The sequence below is a fragment of the Hemitrygon akajei genome, chromosome 7 (genome assembly GCF_048418815.1).
Source record: "Hemitrygon akajei chromosome 7, sHemAka1.3, whole genome shotgun sequence".
Taxonomy (NCBI): Eukaryota; Metazoa; Chordata; class Chondrichthyes; order Myliobatiformes; family Dasyatidae; genus Hemitrygon; species Hemitrygon akajei.
The window spans coordinates 39,906,045-39,931,971 of record NC_133130.1 but is presented as its reverse complement, the minus strand read 5'-3'; the positions used below and the strand labels follow the sequence as shown (position 1 = coordinate 39,931,971).

The 25,927-nt window shown below is 40.9% G+C and overlaps 1 protein-coding gene across 2 annotated transcripts in view; it reads right to left on the bottom strand.

The window, feature by feature from the left end:
- Positions 1-25,927, bottom strand: part of prkcea (protein kinase C, epsilon a) — a 602,180-nt gene that overhangs the window by 240,901 nt on the left and 335,352 nt on the right. For both annotated transcript variants that reach the window (XM_073050688.1, XM_073050689.1), the window contains exons 4-6: positions 21,252-21,286; positions 18,865-18,950; positions 17,004-17,133 (exon numbers count right to left, since the gene is read on the bottom strand). In XM_073050688.1, the coding sequence (XP_072906789.1) occupies positions 17,004-17,133; positions 18,865-18,950; positions 21,252-21,286 (251 nt within the window). The remainder of the gene's footprint in view (positions 1-17,003; positions 17,134-18,864; positions 18,951-21,251; positions 21,287-25,927) is intronic.

Here is a 25,927-nt window from a genome sequence, read left to right as displayed (position 1 = left end):
TCATACACCTTCCTCACCATCCTGTATACCTATGTCCCAATATCAGGGAACTATGTAGTTCTTATGTACAGAGATCTCTGTGACACAGTACTGGGTGTTCTTCCATTCACTGTATGTTCTTGCTTGGCTTAACTTCCCAAAAATGTATCACTTCACACTTACAGAGTTACAGTGCCTATAAAAAGTATTCACCACCCCCCTCGGAAATTTCATGTTTTATTGTTTTACAACATTGAATCAGGGTGGATATAATTTGTTTTTTTTTGACATTGATCAACAGAAAAGATTCTTCATGTCAAAGTGAAAACTAATTTCTACAAATTGGTCTCAGTTTATTACAATTATTAAGCACAAAATAATTGATTGCATAATTACTCACCCCCTTCAGGTCAACATTTAGTAGATGCACTTTTGGCAGCAATTATAGCCTTGAGTCTGTGTGGATAGGTCTCTATCAACTTTGCACATCTGGACACTGCAATTTTCCCCATTCTTCTTTACAAAACTGCTCAAGCTCTGTCAGAATGCATGGGGATTGTGAGTGAACAGCTATTTTCAAGTCCAGCCACAAATTTTCAATTGGTTTGAAGTCCAGACCCTGATTTGGTCACTCCAGGACATTGATTTTGTTGTTTTTAAGCCATTCCTCTATAGCTTAAGCTTTATGCCTGGGGTCATTGTCTTGCTGGAAAACAAATCTTCTCTGAAGTCACAGTTATCCTGCAGACTGTGTTATGTCTGTGTGCAACTATATTTCAATTAGTTGATGGATTTAACTGCTGTATTCACATTGCAGTGAGAGCAAGAGACAACAATGCGTATGCGTACACAACAGCACATGCGCAGACAACAGATCAGTACGTAGTGCTGAGGGTGGTGGTGGGGGGGGGGGGGGTCATTGCTCGAAAATAAATAGATCCCTACATTACAGGTTTTCCTCCAGGATTTCTTTGTATTTTGCTGCATTCATTTTACCCTCTACCTTCACAAGCTTTCCAGGTCCTGCTGCAGTGAAGCGTTCCCACAGCATGATGCAGCCACCACCATGCTTCACGGTAGGGTTGGTCTGTTTTTGATTACAGTATGTGCAATTTACACCAGACATAGTGTTCAGTCTTATGGCCAAAAAGCTCAAATTTGTTTTCATCAGACCATAGAACCTTCTTCCAGCTGACTTCAGAGTCTCCCACATGCCTCTGGCACAGTCTAGCCGAGATTTCACGTGAATTTTTTTTTCAACAGTGGCTTGCTCCTTGCCACTCTCTTATAAAACTGTGACTGGTGAAGCACCCGGGCAACAGTCGTCGTAGGCGCATTCTCTCCCAACTCAGCCACTGAAGATAGTAACTCCTCCAGGGTTGTCATAGGTCTCCTGGTGGCTTCCCTCACGAATCCCCTTGTTGCACGGTCACTCAGTTTTTGAGGACGGCCTGCTCTGAGCAGATTTACAGCGGTGCCATATTCTTTCCATTTCTTCATGATTGACCTAACTGTACTCCAAGGGATATTCAGTGACTCAGAAATGTTCTTGTATCCATCTCCTGACATGTGCTTTCTAATAACCTTTTTGAACTGTGTCGGAGTGGCTTAGAGTGTTCTTTTGTCTTCATGGTGTCGTTTTTGCCGGGATACTGACTCACCAGCAGTCGGACCTTCCAGATACAGGTGTAATCAATTGAAACACCTTGACTATACACAGTGATCTCCATTTAACTAATTATGTGACTTCTAAAACCAACTGGCTGCACCAGTGATGATTTGGTGTGTCATATTAAAGGGATTAGTACTTATTCAATCAAATATTTTGTGTTTCATATTTGTAATTAATTTAGATCACTTTGTAGAGATCTGTTTTCACTCTGACACGAAATAGTCTTTTTCTGTTGATCAGTGCGAAAAAAAAAGCCAAATTAAATCCACTGTGATTCAATGTTGTTACACAATAAAACATGAAAACTTCCGGGGGGGGGGGGGTTGAATACTTTTTATAGGCACTGTATACACATGAACCAGGCCCTGTGGGGCAATTTATTCAAGGTGTAGTAGTCTCACTTATCTGAATTTTGTCCATATCTCTCTCTAGACATTTCTTATTGAGTAAACTGGCCATTTGTTTTTTTAATGTTGTAACTGTATCTGCCTCTACCACTTACACCGGTAAACTAGTCCACTTACACATAATTTCTGTATGAAAGCTTGCCTCACACTTCTCCTTTAAGTATTTCTATTCACCTTACGCCTATGTCCTCTGGGGGAGAAAAATAGTGAACACCCATTTAATCTATATCTGCATGGTCTGTAAACGTTTCAAGATGGCGCGGGTGTACACGTTAGTGACTCTCTGCAGGAAATTGCACCAGTTTTCCTCTTAAATATACCCCTTTTGAACTACTTTCACCGCAATCTGCGGCACGTTAACTTCCTCTTTAACAGCGGACTACGAAATTACATCAGTGATCTTCAGATCTCACGTTCAACGGTTAAATGCAGAGCAGTTATGCACAGCGCCTTTAAGGGTCAATGCCAAAGCCGAAAACGCAGGAGAGGCAGAATTCAATCCAGGCTGCAGCGCAAAGGAATGAAGCCTACTCTGCTTTCCATCTTGTTAGAGAATGTGCAGTCACTTGAAAGTAAGATTGACAATCTCAGGGCAAGGCTGCTGTATCCGAGGCAGATGAGGCAGTACGCAATTATTAGTTGCTTTGAGACTTGGTTGAATGTGAACACACTGGATGCAGCTATCCAACCAGAAGGTTTTATGATTTTCAGAATGGATCAAACCTCAAATTCTGGAAAGGAGAAAGGCAGTGGGTTGTGCTTTTTGGTCAACTCTTGTTGGTGCACGGATGTTGGGGGTTATGTTAACTTCTTATTCCTCTGAGTTAGAACTAATGATCAAATGTAGATCATTCTATTTGCCTCGAGAGTTCTCAACCATGATCCTGACCGCAGTTTACATACCACCAGCGGACGATTATAAGTGAGCACTTGCGAAACTGCACAATGTTGTCTGTAAACAAGAAATTGCCCGTTCCAACACATTTCAAATTATAGTCAGTGACTTTATCCAGGCCTGTCTGAAGAAAACCCTGCCCAATTATCACCAGCACGTAACCTGGTGCACCAGATGTCCCAACACACTGGAGCACTGATACACTACAATAAGGGATGCCATTCGTTCCTTCCCAAAACCGCATCTTGGCAAGTCAGATCATTTTGCTGTACTCTTACTACCTGCATACAGACAGAACCTAAAAAGCAAGGCTCCAGAGATCAAGGCAACTGAGAAGTGGTCTTGGGAGGCTGAGGAACAGTTACAGGATTGCCTTGAGTCAGTGATATGGCCATGTTCAAGAACTCATCTGAGGACCTGAATGACTACACCAGGATCATTACAGGCTTTATTAGAACAGATGTGGATAAGTGGGTCCCCACCAAATCATTCAGGATTTTCTTTAATCAGAAGCCCTGGATGAACAATGAGAACCAGATCATAGGCATTCAGGTCTGGAGATCAAGATTGCTGCAAGAGGTGCAGGTATGATCCTCCGGAAAGCCATCTCTCAGGTGAAGTGGGAATTCTGAACTAGACTGGAGTCAACGAGGGTAGCATAACAGCTGTGGCAGGATCTGAATGCCATAACCTCCTACAAAGTTAAACCTTACAACATAAGAGAACAGCAGAGCTTGGCTTACAGATGAGCTCAATGCCTTCTCTGTTCCCTTTGACCACCACTGCAGGGAGGAACCATCACACAGCCCATGTCTCCCGAAGATCCTTTGGTCTCAGTATCTGAAGATGACAAGCGGGCTGCCTTCAAGGGAGTGAACCTAAGGAAAGCATCTAGTCCGGACGGAGTACCTGACTGAGTACTGAAGACCTATGCTGACCAACTGGCTGGTGTTTTCACGGATATCTTTAACCTCTCGCTCCAGCAGTGTGTGCTATACACCTGCTTCAAGCAGGCTTCAATGATACCAATGCCCAAGAAAAGCATGGTAACCTGCCGAAATGACTACCACTCAGTGGCACTTCCATCCATAGTGATGAAGTGTTTTGAGAGGCTGGTGTTGAAGCATATCAGCTCCTTCCTGAGTGTTGACTTGGATCTGCTCCAATTCATCTCTGAAGTAACAGGTCTACAGCAGATGCTATCTCGTCGGCTCTTCACACAACCCTGGAACATCTGGACAGCAGAGATGCATACATCAGGATGCTCTTTATTGATTACAGCTCAGCATTTAATACCATCATCCCCTCAAAACTAATTAGTTTACTCCGCGACCTGGGCCTCAATAACCCTTTTGCAATTGCACATAAGTGCAATTACAATGAAAGCACAGCAGCACCTCTACTTCCTCAAGAGTTTGCAGAGATTTGGCATGACACCTAAAACGTCTACAAACTTCTATAGGTATGTAGTGAGAAGTATATTGACTGGCTACATTATGGCCTATCATGGGAACACCTATGCATTTGAGCAGAAAATCCTACAAAAAGTAGTGGATTTGGCCCAGTACATCATGGGTAAAACCCTCCAAACCACTGAGCACATATACATGAAACATTGCTGTAGAAAAGTAGCATCTATTATCAAAGATTCTCATCACCCAGACCGTGCTCTTTTCTTGCTGCTGTTATCAGGTACAAAGTACAGGTGCCTCAGGACTCATACCACCAGCTTCAAAAACAGTTACTACCCTCAATCATCAGGCTCTTGAACAAAAGGGAATAACTACTCTATCATATTGTTATTTCATGCTCACTGTTTATTGCTATTTATTTATATCTGCATTTGCACAGTTTGTTTACAGTTTAGAGCTACTGTTTTATAGATTTTCTAAGTATGCCTGCAGAAAGAGAATCTCAGGCTTGTATGTGGTGACATTTATGTACCCTGATAATAAATTTTACTTTGAACTATGAACTTTAAAGCCAGCCCCTTAGCTGCCGTTACTTCAGGGGGAAACAGTCCCATCCTATCTAGTCTCCACTTCAAGCCCAAACCCTCTAGTCCCAGCAACATCCTTGTGAATCTTTTCTGCCTCCTCACTAGCTTAATCACATCCTACATAGAATACGGTGACCAGGACTGCCCACAATATTCCAGGTGTAATCTCACCGATGTCTGAGACATTTCTCATATGATATGTAAAGCCTTAGATTCAATGCCCCATCTAAAGAATGCAAAATGTGCACCAATCACCTTCTGGTGTACTTGTGTCGTCACTTTCATGTAGAATCTCTCTGTTCTGTAACACTCACCAGGGCTCTGTCATTACTGTGTGAGCACTGCACTGGTTTAACTTCCCAAATTTAATTTCTTCACACTAGTCTGAGTTAAATTCCAACTGCCATTCCTTTTCACATTCTCCCAGTTGCTCTCGATCCTGTTATAACCTTACAGATCCTTAAGGGGGTTTTTACAATCTTAGACAACCTTTTTCACCATCCACTACCGCCGATTTTCATGCCATCCGTAAACTTACTAATTATATCACCTGCATTCTGATCTAAAGTGTTATAGCAGATGACTGACAACAACGGAACAAGGATTAATACCTGTGCCACACCACTGGCTATATGCTTCTAATGTACAAGACATTATTGAGACCTAATTTGGAGTATCGTGCCCGGTTCTGGTCACCTACTCACAGGAAAGATATGAGTAAGATTGAAAGAGTGCAGAGGAAATTTACAAAGAAGTTATCAGGGCTTGAGGACCCGAGATATAGGGAAAGATTGAATGGGTTAATAATTTATCCCTTGAAGCATAGGAGAATGAGGGATTTGATATAGATACACACAATTATGAGGGGTGCGGATAGTAGGCTTTTTTCACTGAGTGTTGTTGAGACTGGAACTAAAGGTCACAGGTTAAGGGTGAAAGGTGAAAAGTTTAAGGGGAACATGAGGGAACTTCTTCACTCAGAGGGTGGTTTGAGTCTGGAACGAGCTGTCAGCGAAAGTGGTGGATGTGGGTTAGATTGAAATATTCACAAGAAGTTTGGATAAGTACACAATTGGGAGAGGTATGGGGGGAAGGGGCTATGGTCCATGTACAGGTTTATTGATTCTGTACTGTAGTACTCTATAACTCTAATCTGAAAAACAACCCTCCACTCCCTTCCTCTAATTCTATCCACCAAGCCAATCTTGTATTCATTCTGGATCCTATGTGTTCTCACCTTCTAGTGAAGTCTACCATGTAGGCCTTTGTCAAAAGACTTTTTAAAGTCAATATAGACAACGTCTACTACCCTACTCTCATCTACCCTACTGATTACCTCTTCAAAAAATACAACTAAATCCATGAGACATGCTTTCCCATGCATTAAGTCATGCTGACTACCCTGAATCAATCCTTGCCATTCCAATTGCTCTAAATCTTCTCAAAATGCAGTCCAGAAAGTTACCACTAATGTTAGGCTCTCTGCCCTACCCTTTTATTGGTTTGTCCATACAGCACTTCTTAAATGAAATCACAGCATCAGCCAACATCTCGGCTTCAATTACCTCAGCTGTCGCTAAGAAAGATATAAAAGTCTCTTGCGTGTCCCCAGCAATTTCTTCCATTGTTTTGCTATTTTCAAACATCAAAGCACATAAACCCAATGATTCGTACTTGTAATCCCATTTTAGGATTGTGCCCTCTTGTTTGTATTGTTTCTTCATATGTTCAGATCATAAGAGCAAAAGACATAGGAGCAAAGTTCAGCCATTTGGCCCATTGAATCTGTTCTGTTTTTCCATCATGGATGATCTATTATCTCTCTCAACCCCATTCTCCTGCCTTCTTCTCAAAACCTTTGACACTCTGACTCATCAAGAACCTATCAACTTCTGCTTTAAATATACCCAGGGACTTGGCCTCCGCAGTCATCTGTGGCAATGAATTCCACAGATTCGCCACCTTTGGCTAAAAAAAAATCCTCCTCATCTCTGTTCTAAAGAGACGTCCTTGTTTACTGAAGCTGGGCCCCTTGGTCCCAGAACACTCCATTATAGAAAACATCTCCATGTCCACTCTATCGAGGCCTTTCAATATTCAAGAGGTTTCAATGAGACCACTCCCTCATTCTTCCAAATTCCAGTGAGTCCAGGCCCAGAACCATCAAACACTCCTCATAAGTTAACCCTGTCATTCCTGGAATCATTCTTGTGAACCTCCTCTGAACCCTCTCCAATGCCAGCACATCCTTTCTTAGATAAGGGGCCCAAAACTGCTCACAATACTCCAAGCGCAGTCTGACCAATGACAGTCGAGAAAGCAAAAGCAAAAGTCATGGTAGAATGGTAGATATTGGGCTTTATAAATAGAGAGACAGGGTATAAGAAAAGTCCTGATGAACTATTGTATGCTTTAGTTTGCCTGTGATCAGATCATTCCTCTGGAATGGTGCAAAGTTTTTACAGAAGGCGCAGAACACACTTAATAAAATGATTCAGGGGATGAGGGTCATGAGTTGACCTAAAAAGCTCCTCTTTAAAAGTGGAAATAGTGAGGTGATCTGATGTAAAATGATTACGAGTACAGAGAGGTTAGGTAAATGGAAACTTTCAATTCAGGTCAAGGAGCCACAGGGGTAAAATGATTGGCGAAAGAACCAAAGATGACAGGAGGAACAAAAGAGCTAGTTAAGGTGTGTAATGCATTGCCATGAGGAACAGTGGAGAAAGTCGCAGCTGTAGTTTTCAAAAGGGAGTGGGATAAGTACCTGAAAGGAAAGAATTTGCAGAGATATGGGGCGAGAGCAGGTTAGTCATATTAGCTGTTTTACTCTTAAATTGAGCCGGGGCAGACTCAATAACCATTTTGTACACGAGTGAAGGAAAACATGAGCTGTGGCAGAACTAGTTTTCCCCAGGTGCTTCAACTTTTAGTTTGTCCAAAGTGCTGCAGTTTCCTCCCAATGAAGAGCTGGATTGTAAATTAACAGGTTACAGTAAACGTAGGTGGGGGTTACTATGGATGGGGTTATGAAAATCACAGGAGAGTTGGCTGGCATGTCAATTAAAGCAGGTTGTCGGGAAATCATAATTGTAATGGGATTGATACGATCGTTAAGTGATCCAAATCAGACTCGATGGGCCAAATAGTCACCTTATACACTCGGCCCTCCTTATCCGCAAGTTCCGCATGCATGGATTCAACCAACCGCGGATCGAGAAAACCCGGAAGTGCTCTTCCAGCACTCGTTGTTCGAGCATTGCTCGCCTCGCGTGTCATTCGTTCACTACTTTGTTCCTGTGAAAAAATGGCTCCTAAAAAGCAATTACGTGGTCAAAGCAATTCCTCAAAGGCTAAGAGGGAGCGTAAAGTGCTGTCTCTCAATGAGTGTGTGGCTAGAGGACATGTCACAGAAGCATATCCCTGTCGATGGCCAAATTATACGTGAAGAAGCTTTTAGTCTCTCTGAGCACTACTGTGACGGGGTTGATGAGAGCGAGAGAAAAGAGTTTAAGGCCAGTAAGGGATGGCTGGCTGGCTACGTAAAGCGCTGCAGCCTCAAGAATGTAAAGATCACAGGAGAATCAGCATCGGCTAATGCCAAGCAGCAGCATTCACAGAGCAGCTCAAGAAACTCATAGAAGAGAAAGGCTACCTTGCAATATTTGTTTGATGATGCAAAGAAAAAGAAGAGACAGCTTCCTATAACAATATTTCTAACTAAAGCATCTGCAATTCTGAAGTCTCGATGTTCAAGGCTTGAAGATCCTCAGCCCTCAAACTCCACAGTTCCTGACTTTAGTATTATTGTGCCTCCTCCAAAGCATCCTTATTCCGTAAACAGGACAGCGTAACAACTACTGTCCAGGTGTTACAAGTTTTACTCGTTGTTTCATCATTGTTCGCCTCACGTCTCGTTCGTTCACTGTTTGTGTTGTGAGCAAGAAAAACATGTACAGTTTTTTTTCTTGTTAATATTCCCTAAACAAGACAGAGTAACAACTATTTGCATAGCATTTCCATTGTATTAGGTGTTATAAGTTCTGTAATCTAGAGATGATTAAAAGTTTTACTCGTGGTTTGATCATTGTTTGCCTTGCATCTCGTTTGTTCGCTGCTTGTGTTGTGAGCGAGAGGAACATATAGTTTTTTTTTCTTGTCAACATTCCCTAATCATTACAGTATAACAACTATTTACATAGCATTTACATTGTATTAGGTATTGTAAGTAATCTGGAGATGATTTAAAGTATATGGGAGGATGTGCGTCGGTTATATGCAAATACTACGCCATTTTATATAAGGGACTTGAGCATCCGTGTTTTTTGGTATCCGCGGGAGGTCCCGGAACCAATCCCTCGCGGATAAGGAGGGCCGACTGTATATCATGAGAACCTCCTCATGGACCGTTACCTGTTGTGGTGAGGGGGCCTCAGTGAAGCCATGTAGAACTACTCAGGATGGACAGGCCGTGGCAGAGAGGTCAAGCTAAATATGGTCCACTGGAGAAGGAAATGGCAACCCAGTACAGTAATTTGGCAAGAAAAATCCATGAGATCACGAAGAGTTGGACTCGACTCAACAACTGAACAACAACAATATCATGAGAAATTTAAAATTATGAACTCAAAGAATCCAGTCATTCTTATTCTAAACATTGCTAACTTTCATTTCACCAGCTTTGGAATCTCTTGGTCTGCTGATTAACACAATGCCGCAAAATTTCCTTTTTAGGTGGAGCGCCAAAGTGACAATCCAAACCACGTTTGAGTGTCCCTCGTGTGAACCTGGACTTCCCAGCTTTCTGGGAAGTCTTTGTAGCTGGTGGGTACACTGTGTCATCTGCCTGCTGAGTAGATCTGTCGCAACGTTCTCCAACTGCTTTTGGTTAAATGGAGGGGACTGGCTTAAAGGCAGGGTGGTCTATTTCAGAAAATGCATATTTTTAAACAATAAGTTAATAAACATATTTGATTGTTAATTTAAGTAATCATTTTAAATATCTAGCAATCATTTTATTACATTTAAAATATCTTAAGAACTGATGGTGTTGTATTATCTTATTACTTGATTTTGAATAATTGTTGCTATTGGAGACATTCCAGCTCTGATAACTGGTGAATGTGGGGCATGACTTTGTTGGTTATTAAAGCTTTCTGAGAATGGAGCTTAATTTTTCAGTGAGTGGGCCTTGATAATTAGGAGTTTGCTTCAGGGATCAAATTCTTTCCCCAGGTAAAAGTGGGTCACAAATAGGTGGGTAGGGCAATGAGCCTCTTACCAACTTGGGCCAGACAAGAATGTATGATATGCACCATCAATCTAATAGATCTTTTTAAGTTTAAAAGAATTAAATACTAGTTAAAAGATTTCGCAATTTTTTTAATTCCCGACTATTTACTACGGTTCAATCTGTTAAAAACTTTATACTTAAATTCTTTACATTCATCACTGTTCTCTCTCCCAATTATAATATTTCCCTTGGCCTTTCTCTTCCTCCTCCTCGTCTGTTCCCAATCATTTATTCACCTTTATGCACCAAACCTTTAGCCTACTGTAGAAAGGATTTGACATTCACTGTGAAATTCTCACGACCTTATGATAAAACAAAGCATTCAGAACATTCACATAATCTGCATTGTACTGCCATCTGGTGGGGTATGTTGGTACAGCCAGACTTACATTCTCCATGAAAAAACACTGCTCAAAAATAACAGCAGCACATTTCATTTGGCAAAACAGCCCAGAACATTTCACATAATCATTATCAGATAAAATTTTAAATAATATCACAAAAGGAGAAGTCAAAAGATGAACAAAGTTTGTTCAAAAACACAGTGCTCCGTGTTGACGTAGCAGAGGGGGATAGGTAACCAGAATGGCTTATAATACCTTCGTACAAGTTCACTCTTTGAAAAATGTTACCACCACTTTTGAATTGGACAATAATGCCGTCAACAAGTTTCATAACCAGGTTTGCACAAGCAACATGCATTTTAACAAGAGTCATATGAATGACATTTTTAATTGTAAAGGTCAGGAGTGGGCCGAATTAAGGCAGCGGGACCGGATCCAAGATTGAGAAACGACCTGCTGCTTGGCTGATCTAAGCTCTGGGTCAGATTTTAAAAATCAGGTGCCAGTGCCAGAGGCGAAAGATAGACAGGTGTGAGACTCGCTGCTCCACAATGTTTACTTGTCCCTCCGTTGAACTGAGGCTGTGGCCTGCAGGTAACGGGGCTCCTGCAGCAGGTGTGACTGGCTTCATGGCTGCGGACTCACTTTTGTGAACTTCAGTTCTGAATGTGACTTGCTTACTTTTATTTTTTGCGTGCTTCTTTTTCTCTGCTCACTGGGTGTTTGGCAGTCTTTTTTAATGGGTTCTACTGGGCCTCTTGGTTCTGTGTGTCCTGTGCAGAGACGAAGCTCAAGGTTGTATATATTATACATACTTGGATAATAAATGTACCTTGAATTTTGATTTATGAAATATGGATCCTATAGTACGATTGCTTTTCAGAATACCTTTATTCAAGTCATAGTGACAAGATTTACTTTGGTATAAAGCAGTTTTCATCAAGAGACTAAATGCACCCTGCAGATGCCATATACATCCATCCTGATGCCTGCCAGAGCATCAAAACTCTTCAAATGAGGCAGATGCACTCATCTTGTCTTTCCAATTCATATCACGTATGCTCGTATGGTATAATTTTTTCACAAGTATTTAACATGTTTTCTTGCCTTTATCACATTTATTAGACAGTAAAATATAAAATAACTGAGATAAAAGCAAAGATTACATGCAACATTATGTGTACTTATTCAAAATTAAATGAAATATTGGAAGACCAATACGATATTACCCTAAGCCCTTCTCTTCTGTCATGATATAAACTACAGGTTGGAACTCGCGAGTCCTTGGGAGTTTGGACTCTTGGGAGCTGACTAACCACAAAAATTACCACCTGATCATCTTCTACTGAGCATTAAAAACTGTTCCTCAGGTTATGTCAAGGTTCTGAGAACTGTCAGTAACTCCAAGATTCAATAAATCAGAAATACCATTGGCTAAGATTCATGCCAGCTAAGCTCACAAAAGTTGCATTTGTTGGTTAGCACACACAAAATGCTGGAGGAACTCAGCAGGCCAGGCAGCATCTATGGAAAAGAGAACAGTCAACGCTTTGGGCCAAAACCCTTCGGCAGGACTGGAGAGAAAAAAGCTGAGGAGTAGACTTAAAAGGTGGGGGAAGGGGAGAGAGAAACACCACGTGATAGGTGAAACCGGGTGGGGGAGGGGTGAAGTAAAGAGCTGTGAAGTTGATTGGTGACAGAGACAGAAGGCCGTGGAAGAAAGAAAAAGGGGGGAGGAGCACCAGAGAGAGGCGTTGGGTGGGCAAGGAGATAAGATGAGAGAGGGAAAAGGGGATGGGAAATGGTGAAGGGCGGGTGGGGGCGAATGGGGGACATTACCAGAAGTTTGAGAAATCAATGTTCATGCCATCAGGTTGGAGGTTACCCTAACGAAATATAAGGTGTTGTTCCTCCAACTTGAGCGTGGTTTCATCATGACAGTGGACTCTGTTCAACAGATGCTCCCTGGCCTGCTGAGTTCCTCCAGCATATTGTGTGTGTTGCTTGGATTTCCAGCTCCTGCAGAGTTTCTCTTGTTTGCGATTGGTAGGTTAATCAAGCTCAATTTCAAATTTAATTGTCATTCAACCGCACTTGAACACTCATGAATACAGCCAAATGAAACAGTCCCACTCTGAGACTGAAGTGCAAAACGCAGTACTGACAGTCACACACAGCACAAGGCACATCGAGCATATATAAGATATCGGTAAAATACAGTTACACTCAAAAGAAATCTATTCCAAGACCCTGGGTCCATGAACACAACATGGCTTGTACTCTGCTGAGTGACCACTAAGGGGCAGTACTGACCCCAGCTTGGACACTGCGCTACACCACCCCGGCACTCTGGTAGAGCGCACTGAATCCAACACTTCTCTCTTGGGCAGCTGTCAACGGGCAACACCGCGGCTTGAAGTCTAGTCCCCACCGAAGAATCAATGAATTGGACTTGCAGCATTCCACATTAACTATGTCCAAAAGGATCTTGCAATCATAAGAAAAGCAAATAAGACAATCACTCTCTGTTAGACAAGTGAATAAGATGATCACTCTTACTGATTACCTACAGATTTGTGTGAATTCTACATGTTTTCTGTTTTTTTATCTTTCATTAAATTGAGAAATTAATTTTGGATTATTTTATGTTGAAAAGCAGTATAATACCTAGAACTGCAATTTGTTTAAGACCTAACCCAGCAACTAACACAAGTTTTTTCTGAGCACTGATAAGTTATTTCATGTCTGTTACTGTGCTTTTATTTGCAAATACATTGGGAAATATTGCAGTTTGGTTATATTCAAAGGTTATTTCGAGAACTTACTGAGATAGATCAAACAAATAAAGTTACTTTGCATACTGATGATGTAGCAACAATGTGCAAGAATGGACAGTGAGATCAGAAGGAGCACGTAACTCCACCAGCGGCAAAGATATATTTAAATTATTTTCCAGCCCATAACATTACATCTTTTCATGTATGAGAGCTCCATTCATGAGTCAGGTAGCAACAGTGCAGAAGCTGTACTTGGGTCTAGTGGTGCGTGCTCTTGGGCTTTTGTGTCTTCTGCCCAGTTTAGGAGCGGGAGGGAGGAAGGAAGGAGGTCGAAGGGTGGGAGGACAGGATGTCAGCTTTCCACGCATGCCTGCCTCTGCTCCCTGCCTGGAGCTCTGCACACCTTGTTAAACCAGGGTTGCCACTGACCCAATGTGGAGTCTTAGGGACTCCTGACACCGAATGGTGCTCAGTTCGGATCTGTCAGATTACTGAAGTAAACAATGGGATGGAGGAAGAGGTAGATGGAGTTATGATGGAAAATGAACAGTACAGTCCAAAACTCTAGCCACATATACACAGCTAGGGAGCAGAGTACTATATTCGACAATATGGAGTGGAGAGCGAGCTTGTAAATCTGGTGGGAATGGTGAGGATGTTCCAAGACATCTTCAATTTCTCACTGTTGCAGTCAGATAGTCCCACCTGCTTCAAAAGGATGACGTTCATACCTGGGCCCAAGAAGAGCACTGTGAGCTACCTCAATGACTGTCACCCAGTTGCATTCACATCTACTGTAATGAGGTGCTTTGAGACGTTGGTCATGGCCAGAATCAACTCCTGCCTACACAACAACCTTGGTTAGGTCCTTGATTATTAAGGGTGTCAAAGACTATGGGCAGAAGGCAAGAGAATGGGGTTGAGAGGGACAATAAATCAGCCATGATGAAATGGCAGAGCAGACTCGATGGGCAGAGTGGCCTAATACTGCCCCTATATCTTATGGTCTTACGGATCCACTACAATGGGCCTATTGCCACACCAGGTTTACAGTCGATGCAATCTCACTGGCCCTTCACTTGGCCGTGGATCAACTGGATAATAGGAATAGCTACTGTTCATCAGTTTGCTGCTTACTAATCTTTAGCTCAGCATTCTGATAAACAAGCTCCAAAACCTAGGCCTCTGTACATCCCTCTGCATCTGGATCCTTGACCTCCTCACTGGGAGATCACAGTCAGTGCAGATCAGAAATAAGTTGATGAGAAATAAGCAGTAATACAATTCAGAACCGTTTTGCCTACCATAGTTTTAAGCATTCAGGTTCGGAGATGCCAGAAACGGCCTGGAGTAAAAATGAACCACCTTCACCACTTCAACAAGTTAGGAACTACAAAAAATTTGAAGGTACTGAATGTAACAATGAAAATGAAGATTTGGAGGATACAACCATTGACTGAGTCTATTGGACTCGGTGTCTGAGCTGATCAAAAGAACGTGTACACTGGATGAATTCCTCCGTCGATAACTATTAAGAAATTTTTACACAATTTTATAATAGTGCAGTAGTATTCATCGTGTTCTAATTTGTTTGGTATTTCATATATAATTTGCTATTCAGTTAAATGGTTGCTTATCTCTTTTATACCTTTTTAACTAATTCTATGAAACTTCAGCTAATTGGGGCAGCTGTTTAATTTGGCCAAAATGTACTAGTCCCAACATGTCCGAATTAACTGGAATTCACTGTACCTCTTATCGCAATTTATAGCCTGTAAAAATTACTAGGTACGACAATGTACTGCTGACACAAAACAACCTAAACCTGATTCTGATTCTAAGGTTGCAGCCACAAACAATGTTTTTTTTAAATGACCAATTAGAATCATTAGAATCATCTAAATATTTTGGCAGCATATGAATCTGATTATAAAGAATTTACATTTACAGGAAAGATGGGTTTCGACTTGGCTTAAAATAATGCATGATAAAACAACCAAAGTCAGCATGGTTTCCTGAAGGGAAAATCTTGTTTGACAAATCTGTTGGAATTACTAAGTGTTGTGAGAATGCCTGCTTCCACCAACCTCTCAGGTAGTGCATCCTAGATTGCAACCATCCCTTGAGTAAAATGCTCTTCCTCAGACTGTCTGTAGTTCTTTACCCATCACCTTAAAGCCATGCCAACTCATTTAGGACACCACACTTGGGCAGGTTAGTCAAAGACAACCGAAAGAATTGTCTGAGATGTTTAATACATTTCAGAGTTGAGGATGGACAGAATTGTCTGATGTTTACTACATTTCTGAGTTGAGGATGGACAGAATTGTCTGATGTTTACTACATTTCAGAGTTGAGGATGGTCAGAATTGTCTGAGATGTTTAATACATTTCAGAGTTGAGGATGGACAGAATTGTCTGATGTTTACTACATTTCTGAGTTGAGGATGGACAGAATTGTCTGATGTTTACTACATTTCAGAGTTGAGGATGGACAGAATTGTCTGATGTTTACCACATTTCAGAGTTGAGGATGGACAGAATTGTCTGAGATGTTTACTACATTTCTGAGTTGAGGATGGACAGAATTGTCTGATGTTTACTACATTTCAGAGTTGAGGATGGACAGAATTGTCTGAGATGTTTACCACATTTCAGAGTTGAGGATGGACAGAATTGTCTGATGTTTACTACATTTCAGAGTTGAGGATGGACAGAATTGTCTGATGTTTACTACATTTCAGAGTTGAGGATGGACAGAATTGTCTGAGACGTTTACCACATTTCAGAGTTGAGGATGGACAGAATTGTCTGAGATTTTACTACATTTCAGAGTTGAGGATGGACAGAATTGTCTGATGTTTACTACATTTCAGAGTTGAGGATGGACAGAATTGTCTGATGTTTACTACATTTCAGAGTTGAGGATGGACGGAATTGTCTGATGTTTACTACATTTCAGAGTTGAGGATGGACGGAATTGTCTGATGTTTACTACATTTCAGAGTTGAGGATGGACAGAATTGTCTGATGTTTACTACATTTCAGAGTTGAGGATGGTCAGATTTTTTTTTAAGGAGACTGTTGCAGTGCTGAAGGAATCTGCAGTTTAGTTGTGAATGATGTAATTGTAATGAGTCCACTGTATGGGTAATTCTGGTAAATGATAAGGCAAGTCAGGATTTAAAAATTGTCATTAAGTATTCTGAAGCACAAATAAAGAAAAAAACAAAGAAAAACATAATTCATTTTCTGTTAAAATGTGCATCTGAGATCATTCCTGCCATACAGGTAAAGGAGTTAAGAGTTTCAGATCAGAACCCTGCCCGAACCAACCAGACCTGTGCATAAAGGTTTCCCTTCACATCCACCTTAAATCTTTTGCCTGTCACTTTGCAATCAATATTCCTGCACCTTGAGCAATTCATCTGTCCAAAGCCATCATGATCCTGTAAGAACTTAATCATTAAAATGTAATCACGTGAAAGTAACTGATGGATGATTAACATTCATGATCTGAAGCAGAAGAACGTCATGACAGGTGCGAGTTTCCGACAGTTTATTTTACTTTAGCACCTTCAATATCCTTGCAATATGAGAAAGCCTGCTAAAGAAACACTGAATCCAGATTTCTTACCTTTGCATTGTAATCCTTGCTTCATGAAACCCCAGAGCAAAGAACCACAGTGATCGCAGAACGTAGGTACTTTGAAATTGTGAATGCTAAATTTATGAGGCATGTTGACACTGAAGCGCTGAGAGCCCACCTGCGCAGAAAGAAAACAGAAATAGTGCATTTCGGCTAAAGATTCTGAACCGACATCGGAAAACTCTATTCCAAACAGTTCTTGGAAGTAATTGGAAACATTCAAGATTCATGACTGTTTATTGCCGTTGTTCAGAACATGACTGTAAAAGAGAATGAAATGATTGTTACTCTGAATCTAGTGCAGCATAAAATCAATACAATAAGCATAAAAACTATAAATATAAACACAAAAGCAATCCTATAAAACACAATGTAGAAATAATTGAGTTTAGCTGTATATACATAAAATTAACTTAATGTTAATAGCCTGATTGTATGTAGATAAGGTGACTAACTGGAAATGATAAGTGATGATGTGATTCGTGGCAAGAGGAATTCTTCTAGGTAGCAGCAGAACATGAAGAGAAATGTAACTATGCTACACTCTTACCCAGTGCAAGGGATAAACAGAAACACAGAAAACCTACAGCACAATTCAGGCCTTTCGGTCCACAATGCTGTGCCAAACATGTACTTACTTTAGAAATTACCTAGGTTACCCATAGCCCTCTATTTTTCTGAGCTCCATGTACCAATCCAGCAGTCTTTTAAAAGACCCTGTCGTATCCTCCTTCACCACCGTCGCTGGCAGCCCATTCCATGCACTCACCACTCTCTGCATAAAAAACTTACCCCTGACATCTCCTATTTACCTATTTCCAAGCACCTTAAAACTGTGCCCTCTCATGATAGCCATTTCAGCCCTGGGACAAAGCCTCTGATTATCCACACGATCAATGCCTCTCATCATCCTATACACCTCTATTAGGTCACCACTCATCCTCCATCACTCCAAGGAGAAAAGACCAAGCTCACTCAACTTATTCTTCCAAGGCATGCTCCCCAATCCAGATATCATCCTTGTAAATCTGCTCTGCACCCTTTCTATGGTTTCCACGTCCTTCCTGTAGTGAGGTGAGCAGAACTGAGCACCTAAGTGGGGTCTGACCAGGGTTTTACACAGCTTTAAACTCAATCCCACAGTTGATGAAGGCCAATGCACCGTATGCCTTCTTAACTAAAGAGTCAACCTGCGCAGCAGCTTTGAGTGTTCTATAGTCTCGGACCCAAAGATCCCTCTGATCCTTCACATTGCCAAGAGTCTTACCATTAATTGTATATTCTGCCATCATATTTGACCTACCAAAATGAACCACTTCACACTTATCTGGGTTGAACTCCATCTGCCACTTCTCAGCCCGGTTTTGCATCCTATCAATGTCCCACTGCAACCTCTGACAGCCCTTCAGACTATCCACAACACCAGCAAATTTACTAACCCATCCCTCCACTTCCTCATCTAGGTCATTTATAAAAATCATGAAGAGAAGGGGTCCCAGAACAGATCCCTGAGGCACACCACTGGTCACCAACCTCCATGCAGAATATGACCCGTCTATGACCCCACTTTGCCTTCAGAGAGAAAGCCAACTCTGGATCCACAAAACAAGATCCCCTTGTATCCCATGCCTCCTTACTTTCTCAATAAGCTTTGCATGGGATATTAAAACAACCTTTCTTCATTCTATTATCTTTTTTAAATTTACAAGAGGTTTACAATTGTGCCATTTACTGCAACAATATGACAGAAAAGCATTGTGTTACTCTTCATCTCTTCCGCGACCCCCCCAACCATGGTTGTGCAATATCCCACCAGATATAATTACATCATGTAAAATACAGTATATACCTCATCCTGCGTTTCTTGCTTCTTCAAGCCAGCACACTTGGTTATGATAAGTTCATGGCATCGCTTATGTACCACACAAGTGCAAACTGTAAACGCAAATGGAAAATCCTTGGTTTATAATGCTTTTAAACCTCAATGAGTATCTGTTAAGGGGGAAAACCTCAATTGAACCAACACACACCAGCAATTACAATTCAATCCATCAACTAGAATTGTCAGCAATCAAGATTTTATTACATTTGCTTAATTTACAGTTTATTTTCTTTCTCTTAATAAATAAAATGATAAAATGTAAGATGATCATCATAAGCATATGGAAAGTGTTTTAACTTGACATAGTTAAAGGCACTGACAATTTTGCATCCCATCACAAATACAATTTGGCATTTTCATCCCTTCTGTTCTAATTTGAAAAGTATCATTCATGAGCATCAAAATACTATTGTAGTATGAACTACATATTTTATGTTCTCTGTTTTATTGACCACATTTATTTTAGCTGCACTTAATCATTCCCGATTTACTTCACTGTTTTCTTCTTCTTTTCGGATTGGCCTTGATTATCCACTATGACCCATCAATTTATCAATCCAACAAAGCGTGTCACTGTGTCTGGAAGGGCAGCTTCATTCAGTTTCAATAAAATATTCTAAAATTCATCAAGCAAACTTGATCTTGGATAAATGAGCTGAACAATATTTGTTTCCGATGCTTTGTTCTTTACAAAAGAACAATAGCATGCACAGAAAGAACCGTGGGCTGTAATTACGTCCAATGTTCTTGTTGCTGCAATTATCTAAATGGCAGCCAGTTTGGGAAAAAGAAGCCAGCTTCTATTTTAATTCATTAAAGTGCCAGTAAAATGAATGATATATTAACACAGGTCAACACTTTATCAATTTACCTCAGATTTAAGGTCAATTTCTCAACATCTGCTATAAGCACAAAGGGGGAAAATACTGTTAATTATGTCTGCCAGAATATTTTTGTTGAACAGTCTACTTGGATTTCTTGTTTCAACGTAAATTGCCGGGAGCTCTTTCTCTCAGAAAATATCCAATTTGTGGATCGGATAAGTGCAGCTGAACAGTGGAAGGCTGAAAGTTGATTAAATCAATCCTGGGTATATTTCATTACAACAGAAAATTAATCTAAAATATTAACAAGAGTATGGATAGAAAATTAGTTGATTGATCATATATTTATAAAATATTCAAATAATCCCTTTTGCAAATTGCTGGGGGACAGAGATATGGAGAAGAACATGAAAATCTCAGAGTGTTGTGATAAGCTGCGGGGTTTGTGAGTGCGAAGGAAATAAGCCATACTGGATACTTGCCTTTGTAACTGCACAAAACACTAACTGGTTCATAACTAGAGCTGAAAGTAGTCACAGACTCAGAATCAGGTTTAATATTACTGGTTCTTGTCGTGAAATTTGAGGTTTTGTGGTAGCAGTACATTGCAAAACATAATAATAAAAATCTTTAAATTACAGTAAGTGTATATTAAAAAACATTAATTAAATCGTACAGTTGGATAAGACCGACACAGAAAGGTGGACAGAGCAACTACTGGGGATGGGGGGGGGGGGGGCGGGGGGGGGGGCGGTGGCAGTGCGTGAGACAATAACATTATGCTTGGTTCAAAATTGTTCATAAATTGTGGGCCTACATTTATTCTCCAGGAATCTCACCCAGCAAGAAAAAGAATATGGATACTCCCTCACATTCATGACAATCTCTCCCCAGTAATTTCCTTTAACTAGTTATTTTTTATTCAACATTTACACTTACCATTCCAAAATAGTAAAGGGTTTTCTCAGATACAAGATATGTTTCTACCTTTTACTTGTTAATCTACCAGAATTTGAGAATATTCATTCTCTTCCCTTCCCACCTGCTGTGGTATTTACTCCCCTGTAAACAATTCACTGATATTTACATTAGCAACTTCTGGAAGGTTCAGGAAATAGAGAATTCAATAACGCTGTTAAGTAGAAACATTTATGATTAAATCTTCCAACCTCGTTCATTGATTCTTCATAGTTCTCCTACTGGTACTGGACTGAAAGCAAAAATGGCCATCGGCCACATTCATAATAGCTCTTCAACCAGTGTTCAATTGACAAAGTAAATATTTCTTTCTGCTGGTACTTTCAGATCGGAGCAATCTGTTCCAATATTAATAAGAACATTTCCTACATGATTTCCTGTCACAAGTAAATGGTGATAAATTTCACAAATTCAATATTGACCATCCTGAAACCTAGCAACATTGGACTACACTTTTGTTTTGGCACACATCCCATTGTCATTGGATAGTCAGCAAAAACAATGATAATATTGAGTACTTGATAGCACAAGAATTTGAGAGCCATCTCTTACCCTGGCACTGGTATCCTTGTTTACCTATTACTCCCCTGTAAATAAACAGAGCAACACATTAGATAATTGGAAAATTGTTACTGACAGTGTCATTCTCGAAAACACAATCTTTGTATGTACAAATATTTTTCAGAATTTCATATTCCTATACATATCTCATGCTGATCTATAAATTTCCCAAGTTGCATGCCATCTTGGACAATGTCTCCCATCCACTTCATAATGTACTGGTTAGGCTCAGGAGTACATTCAGCCAGAGACTCATTCCACCGAGATGCAACACTGAGCGTCATAGGAAGTCATTCCTACCTGTGGCCATCAAACTTTACAACTCCTCCCTCGGAATGTCAGATACTCTGAGCCAATAGGCTGGTCCTGGACTTATTTCCACTTGGCATAATTTACTTATTATTATTTAATTATTTCTGGTTTTGTTTTGCTATATTTCTACTCTATTCTTGGTCGGTGCAACTGTAACGAAACACAATTTCCCTCAGGATCAATAAAGTATGTCTGTCTGTTATATCAAAGTTGATTGAGATCACTCTGAAATAGTGACATAAAATTATGTCTCTTTACACAGTTTAAAGCCTTCAAGAGGACCACAACCTTGTCACAGGGTTTGAGGGCTTGCGTGCCTCAATAACCTGAAGAGCTATGTTGGCTGAAGTCAGGGCTTTATGCTTTGGCTCCTGATAAGGTCACCCATGTCAAACAGGTCAAAGGGTAGAGGCTAGAATAATAGTGGTCCACTGGTCCTCCAGGTCTGGGGGTTCAGTTCAGAGATAACAACCCTGGCTGGTAAAACAAAATTGTTATGGAACCAGCAATGAAGGTTCTTTCGGTATCTGAGTACCATGGTGTTCCTGAGTCACCACCCAGCACTTGTGAGACTGAGAGTAGGGAAAACGAAGAGGATGCTGCTGATCTGATGAAGGAAGCCCTGAACACCACCAGAGATGGAGGACCTTCATTGCTGTGCTAAATGGCAGCAGCAGAATGGCCAGTTTGTAGTTTAGCAGTTTAAAAATTTTATATATTTTTATGCCTTCAGCAGTTAATAATGCTTGTTTGGATTGGAGGACAATAATACAGAAAAGTTGCCATGGCCTGTTTGAACCGAGCACTCCAAGTTTAAATATTGAAGCAATTTGATTGTAGCCCCAAAAAATTAATTGGGAAATGACAGGATCTTAGATGTAACTGGCTCTGCAGGCTTTATATGCTAATGAATATCAAATAATTTGCATTCTGCGTAGCAAATTAAAGCCCGCAAAGATCTCCACAGAGAGTGACAATCTCATTTCAATTAAGAGCGATAGATACACAAGAGATGACATGAAATATGAGAAACTCGCTGCTCTCTCCCCAACAGCTAACTATGCAAATTTATCATCATGAATCCTTGAAGAAACCAGCAAGGCTGTTAATGAACTCTTCCCAGACTTGGTAAAGTGCCTTTTGATTGGTGTCAGCTTCCTTCCTAGAAAAGCTGTTTGTTTCACCTGCTCACTGGTGGGGTAAAACTTGGGAATATTGACCTCAGTGTCAAAAGTCCAGCAGATATTACTTCGGTAGCAGCTAAGAAAATTTATACTCTATAAAATATAGTAATATTATGAATTAATAATTAATATAGTGATATTACACTAATACACTAACAAAAATACACACATCACATTAAATTTTAGTGAAATAACTTATCTACTAAACATACTTTCCAATTACAGAATATATGGAATTGCTGCTGAAATGTTTCCATTTAAAGGGTTTTATCACTGGCACAGACTTATCTTTGAGTATACTGCATCAAAAACAAAGGCAAAGTTTAAAAGTACAAGAAGTGGGACGACATATTGAATTCTGGGCCATGTGAAGCCATGAATTCTGACTCCAGTGCTTTGCTGGTCCTCCTCCTATTTAAGAAAAGAATACAATCATTCTCAAATGAAAATGGCTTATTTATTTACCTAGAGATACAGCACAGAACAGGCCCTTTTGGCCCACCGAGCTGCACCACCCAGTAACCCACCGATTTAACCCGAGCCTAATCATGGGGCAATTTACAATGACCAATTCACTGACCACTCAGTACTTGTTTGGACTGTGGGAGGAAATTGGAGCACCCGGAGGAAAGCTACACGCTCACAGAAAGGAGACCCAAACTTCCTCCAGCCAGCGTCAGGAAATGAATTCCGAACTCAGATGCCAGGAGCTGTAATAGTGTTGCACTGACTGTGACGCTACCATAACACACTTCGTTTTTGCGCTAACCACTAGGCTTAAGTTTTCCTCAAAAGTCCTTCAGTCTAATCAGAATCACTTTATTGCCAGTACGCGAAACTCGCCAGAATTGATCGTAATTCGGTGCCAAGCATAAGCACACGACAATACCATAACAGACAACACAGTAACAACTAACAAATTCCGGTCAAGATGGTGCCAGCGAACAACGATTCTTTGGGAACATCTTCCAGATGGCCAATGTCTTCAATTATTTCACTTCTTCTATGCCTTCTGCTTGTTCTCTTGTCCTGATTGTGTTTGGAGACTGAAGGAGCCTGTGATGTGCAGATCGGGAGTTTGACTGAGAGTTCTGGCACTCTGCTGCCCCTGGAGAGGACTGCGAGCACAGGCTGCCTCCAGCAGAAGAACAGGGACCATGGTTGCCTCCATTTCGAAGCCTTGAGGAAGCTTCAGGATGAATGAGGAGGAGGTCAGGACTAGCTCTCCACAGAGGCCATGGGTTGCCGGCAGTTGGTCATTGGGTTGGCGGCGTTCGGAAGGCTGCAGGTCAGTTGCGTGGCGGATGCTCTTCCTGGAAGGACTGAGCTCGAGAGGCCACTCTCCTTGGTTCTGATGGGAGGATGTTTTTGAAATTCTGAGACTTATGAGATTATTGGACTGTAGTTTATACATCTTCTTTGTTTTCTCTCTTGGTGCCGATTGGTTTTTCGGGTTGGGTGCCCTCCTGTTGTTTTTTTCCTGTGTGGGCGATCTGTTGGCTTTTGTGTGTGGGAGAGGGGCTTGGGGGTTTGGTGTTGTTCTCTTTTGCAGGAGAGGGGGTTGGCGGTTTGGTGTCGCATTTTATCTGAGAGTGAGGGGTTTGGAGGTTTGCAGCTTTTGATGTTCTGGCTGCATTTTTCCAAATGGGTGCTCTGTTGGGTTTAGTGTGAGGGAGGGGTTGGTGTTTGGTGTTCCAGCTGTCATTTTCCCTGTGGGCGATCATTTAGTTTTTTGTTAGGGAGGGGGTTTGGGGTTTGTGAGTTTTGCTTCCTTTTCCTTTTCACGTGGGGAGGGTGAGGGTGATGTCTTCTCTTTCTATGGATCCAGTGGTTTTTCTGTATTTCATAGCTATCTGGAGAAGGCGATTATTAAGAGTTGTATTGTACATGCATTTTCCAGAAAAAAATTACCTTTCAAGTTCCTATTAAATTTCTCTGTTCTCACCTTTAAGCCTTTGCCCTCTAGTACTTGATTCCCTGTCTCTGGGAAAATGACCGTCTACATTGACCTTACATAAGCTCCTCATTCTCCAGTGAAAAATAGACAGGATAATCTTCAGAAATGCCAGGATTAATGTGTCCATCTTTTTCATTTTCTCTGCTTTCTTGCTGTCAACATTATCTTCCTGTCGCTTTGTCCCAACATCAGTGCCAAAGTCTTCAAATACAGAGGGTTCAAATCAAGCATTCACTTCTCAAACTTAGCCAGTTATCTCCTTTTGAATCCTCTTCAAAACCAGCATCTTAATTCTTTAGATATAGGAGTATTGTTATATTAACCACACAAAATGTTGTTATTGTCATTAAAGAGTTATAAGGAGTAGATACCTAGTCTACACAATGTCTTTTTCCACTCCTCTCAACAACATCAACATTAAGTTATATCCCTTCATGAAAACTCCTAGATTTAGACACAATGCTCTAATGTAGTGTGTATGGATTTTAGCAAGGCATTTGATAAGGTATCCCATGCAAGGCTTATTGAGAAAGTAAAAGGCATGGGATCCAAGGGGACATTGCTTTGTGGACCCAGAACTGGCTTGCCCACAGAAGGCAAAGAGTGGCTGTAGATGGGTCATATTTTGCATGGAGGCTGGTGACCAGTGGAGTGCCTCAGGGATCTGTTCTGGGACCCCTACTCTTTGTGATTTTTCTAAATGACCTGGATTGGGAAGTGGAAGGATGGGTTAGTAAATTTGCTGATGACACAAAGGTTGGAGGTATTGTGGATAGTGTGGAGGGTTGCCAGAGGTTACAGCAGGACATTGATAGGACGCAGAACTGGGCTGAGAAGTGGCAGATGGAGCTCAACCCAGATAAGTGTGAACTGGTTCATTTTGGTAGGTCAAATACGATGGCAGAATATAGTATTAATGGTAAGACTCTTGACAGTGTGGAGGATCAGAGGGATCTTGGGGTCCAAGACCATAGGGCACTTAAAGCTGCTATGCAGGTTGACTCTGACGTTAAAAAGGCATAAGGTGCATTGGCCTTTATTAATTGTGGGATTTTGTTTAAAGAGCCAAGAAGTAATGATAGATAGATAGATAGATAGATACTTTATTCATCCCCATGGGGAAATTCAACTTTTTTTCCAATGTCCCATACATTTGTTGTAGCAAAACTAATTACATACAGTACTTAACTCAGTAAAAAATATGATATGCATCT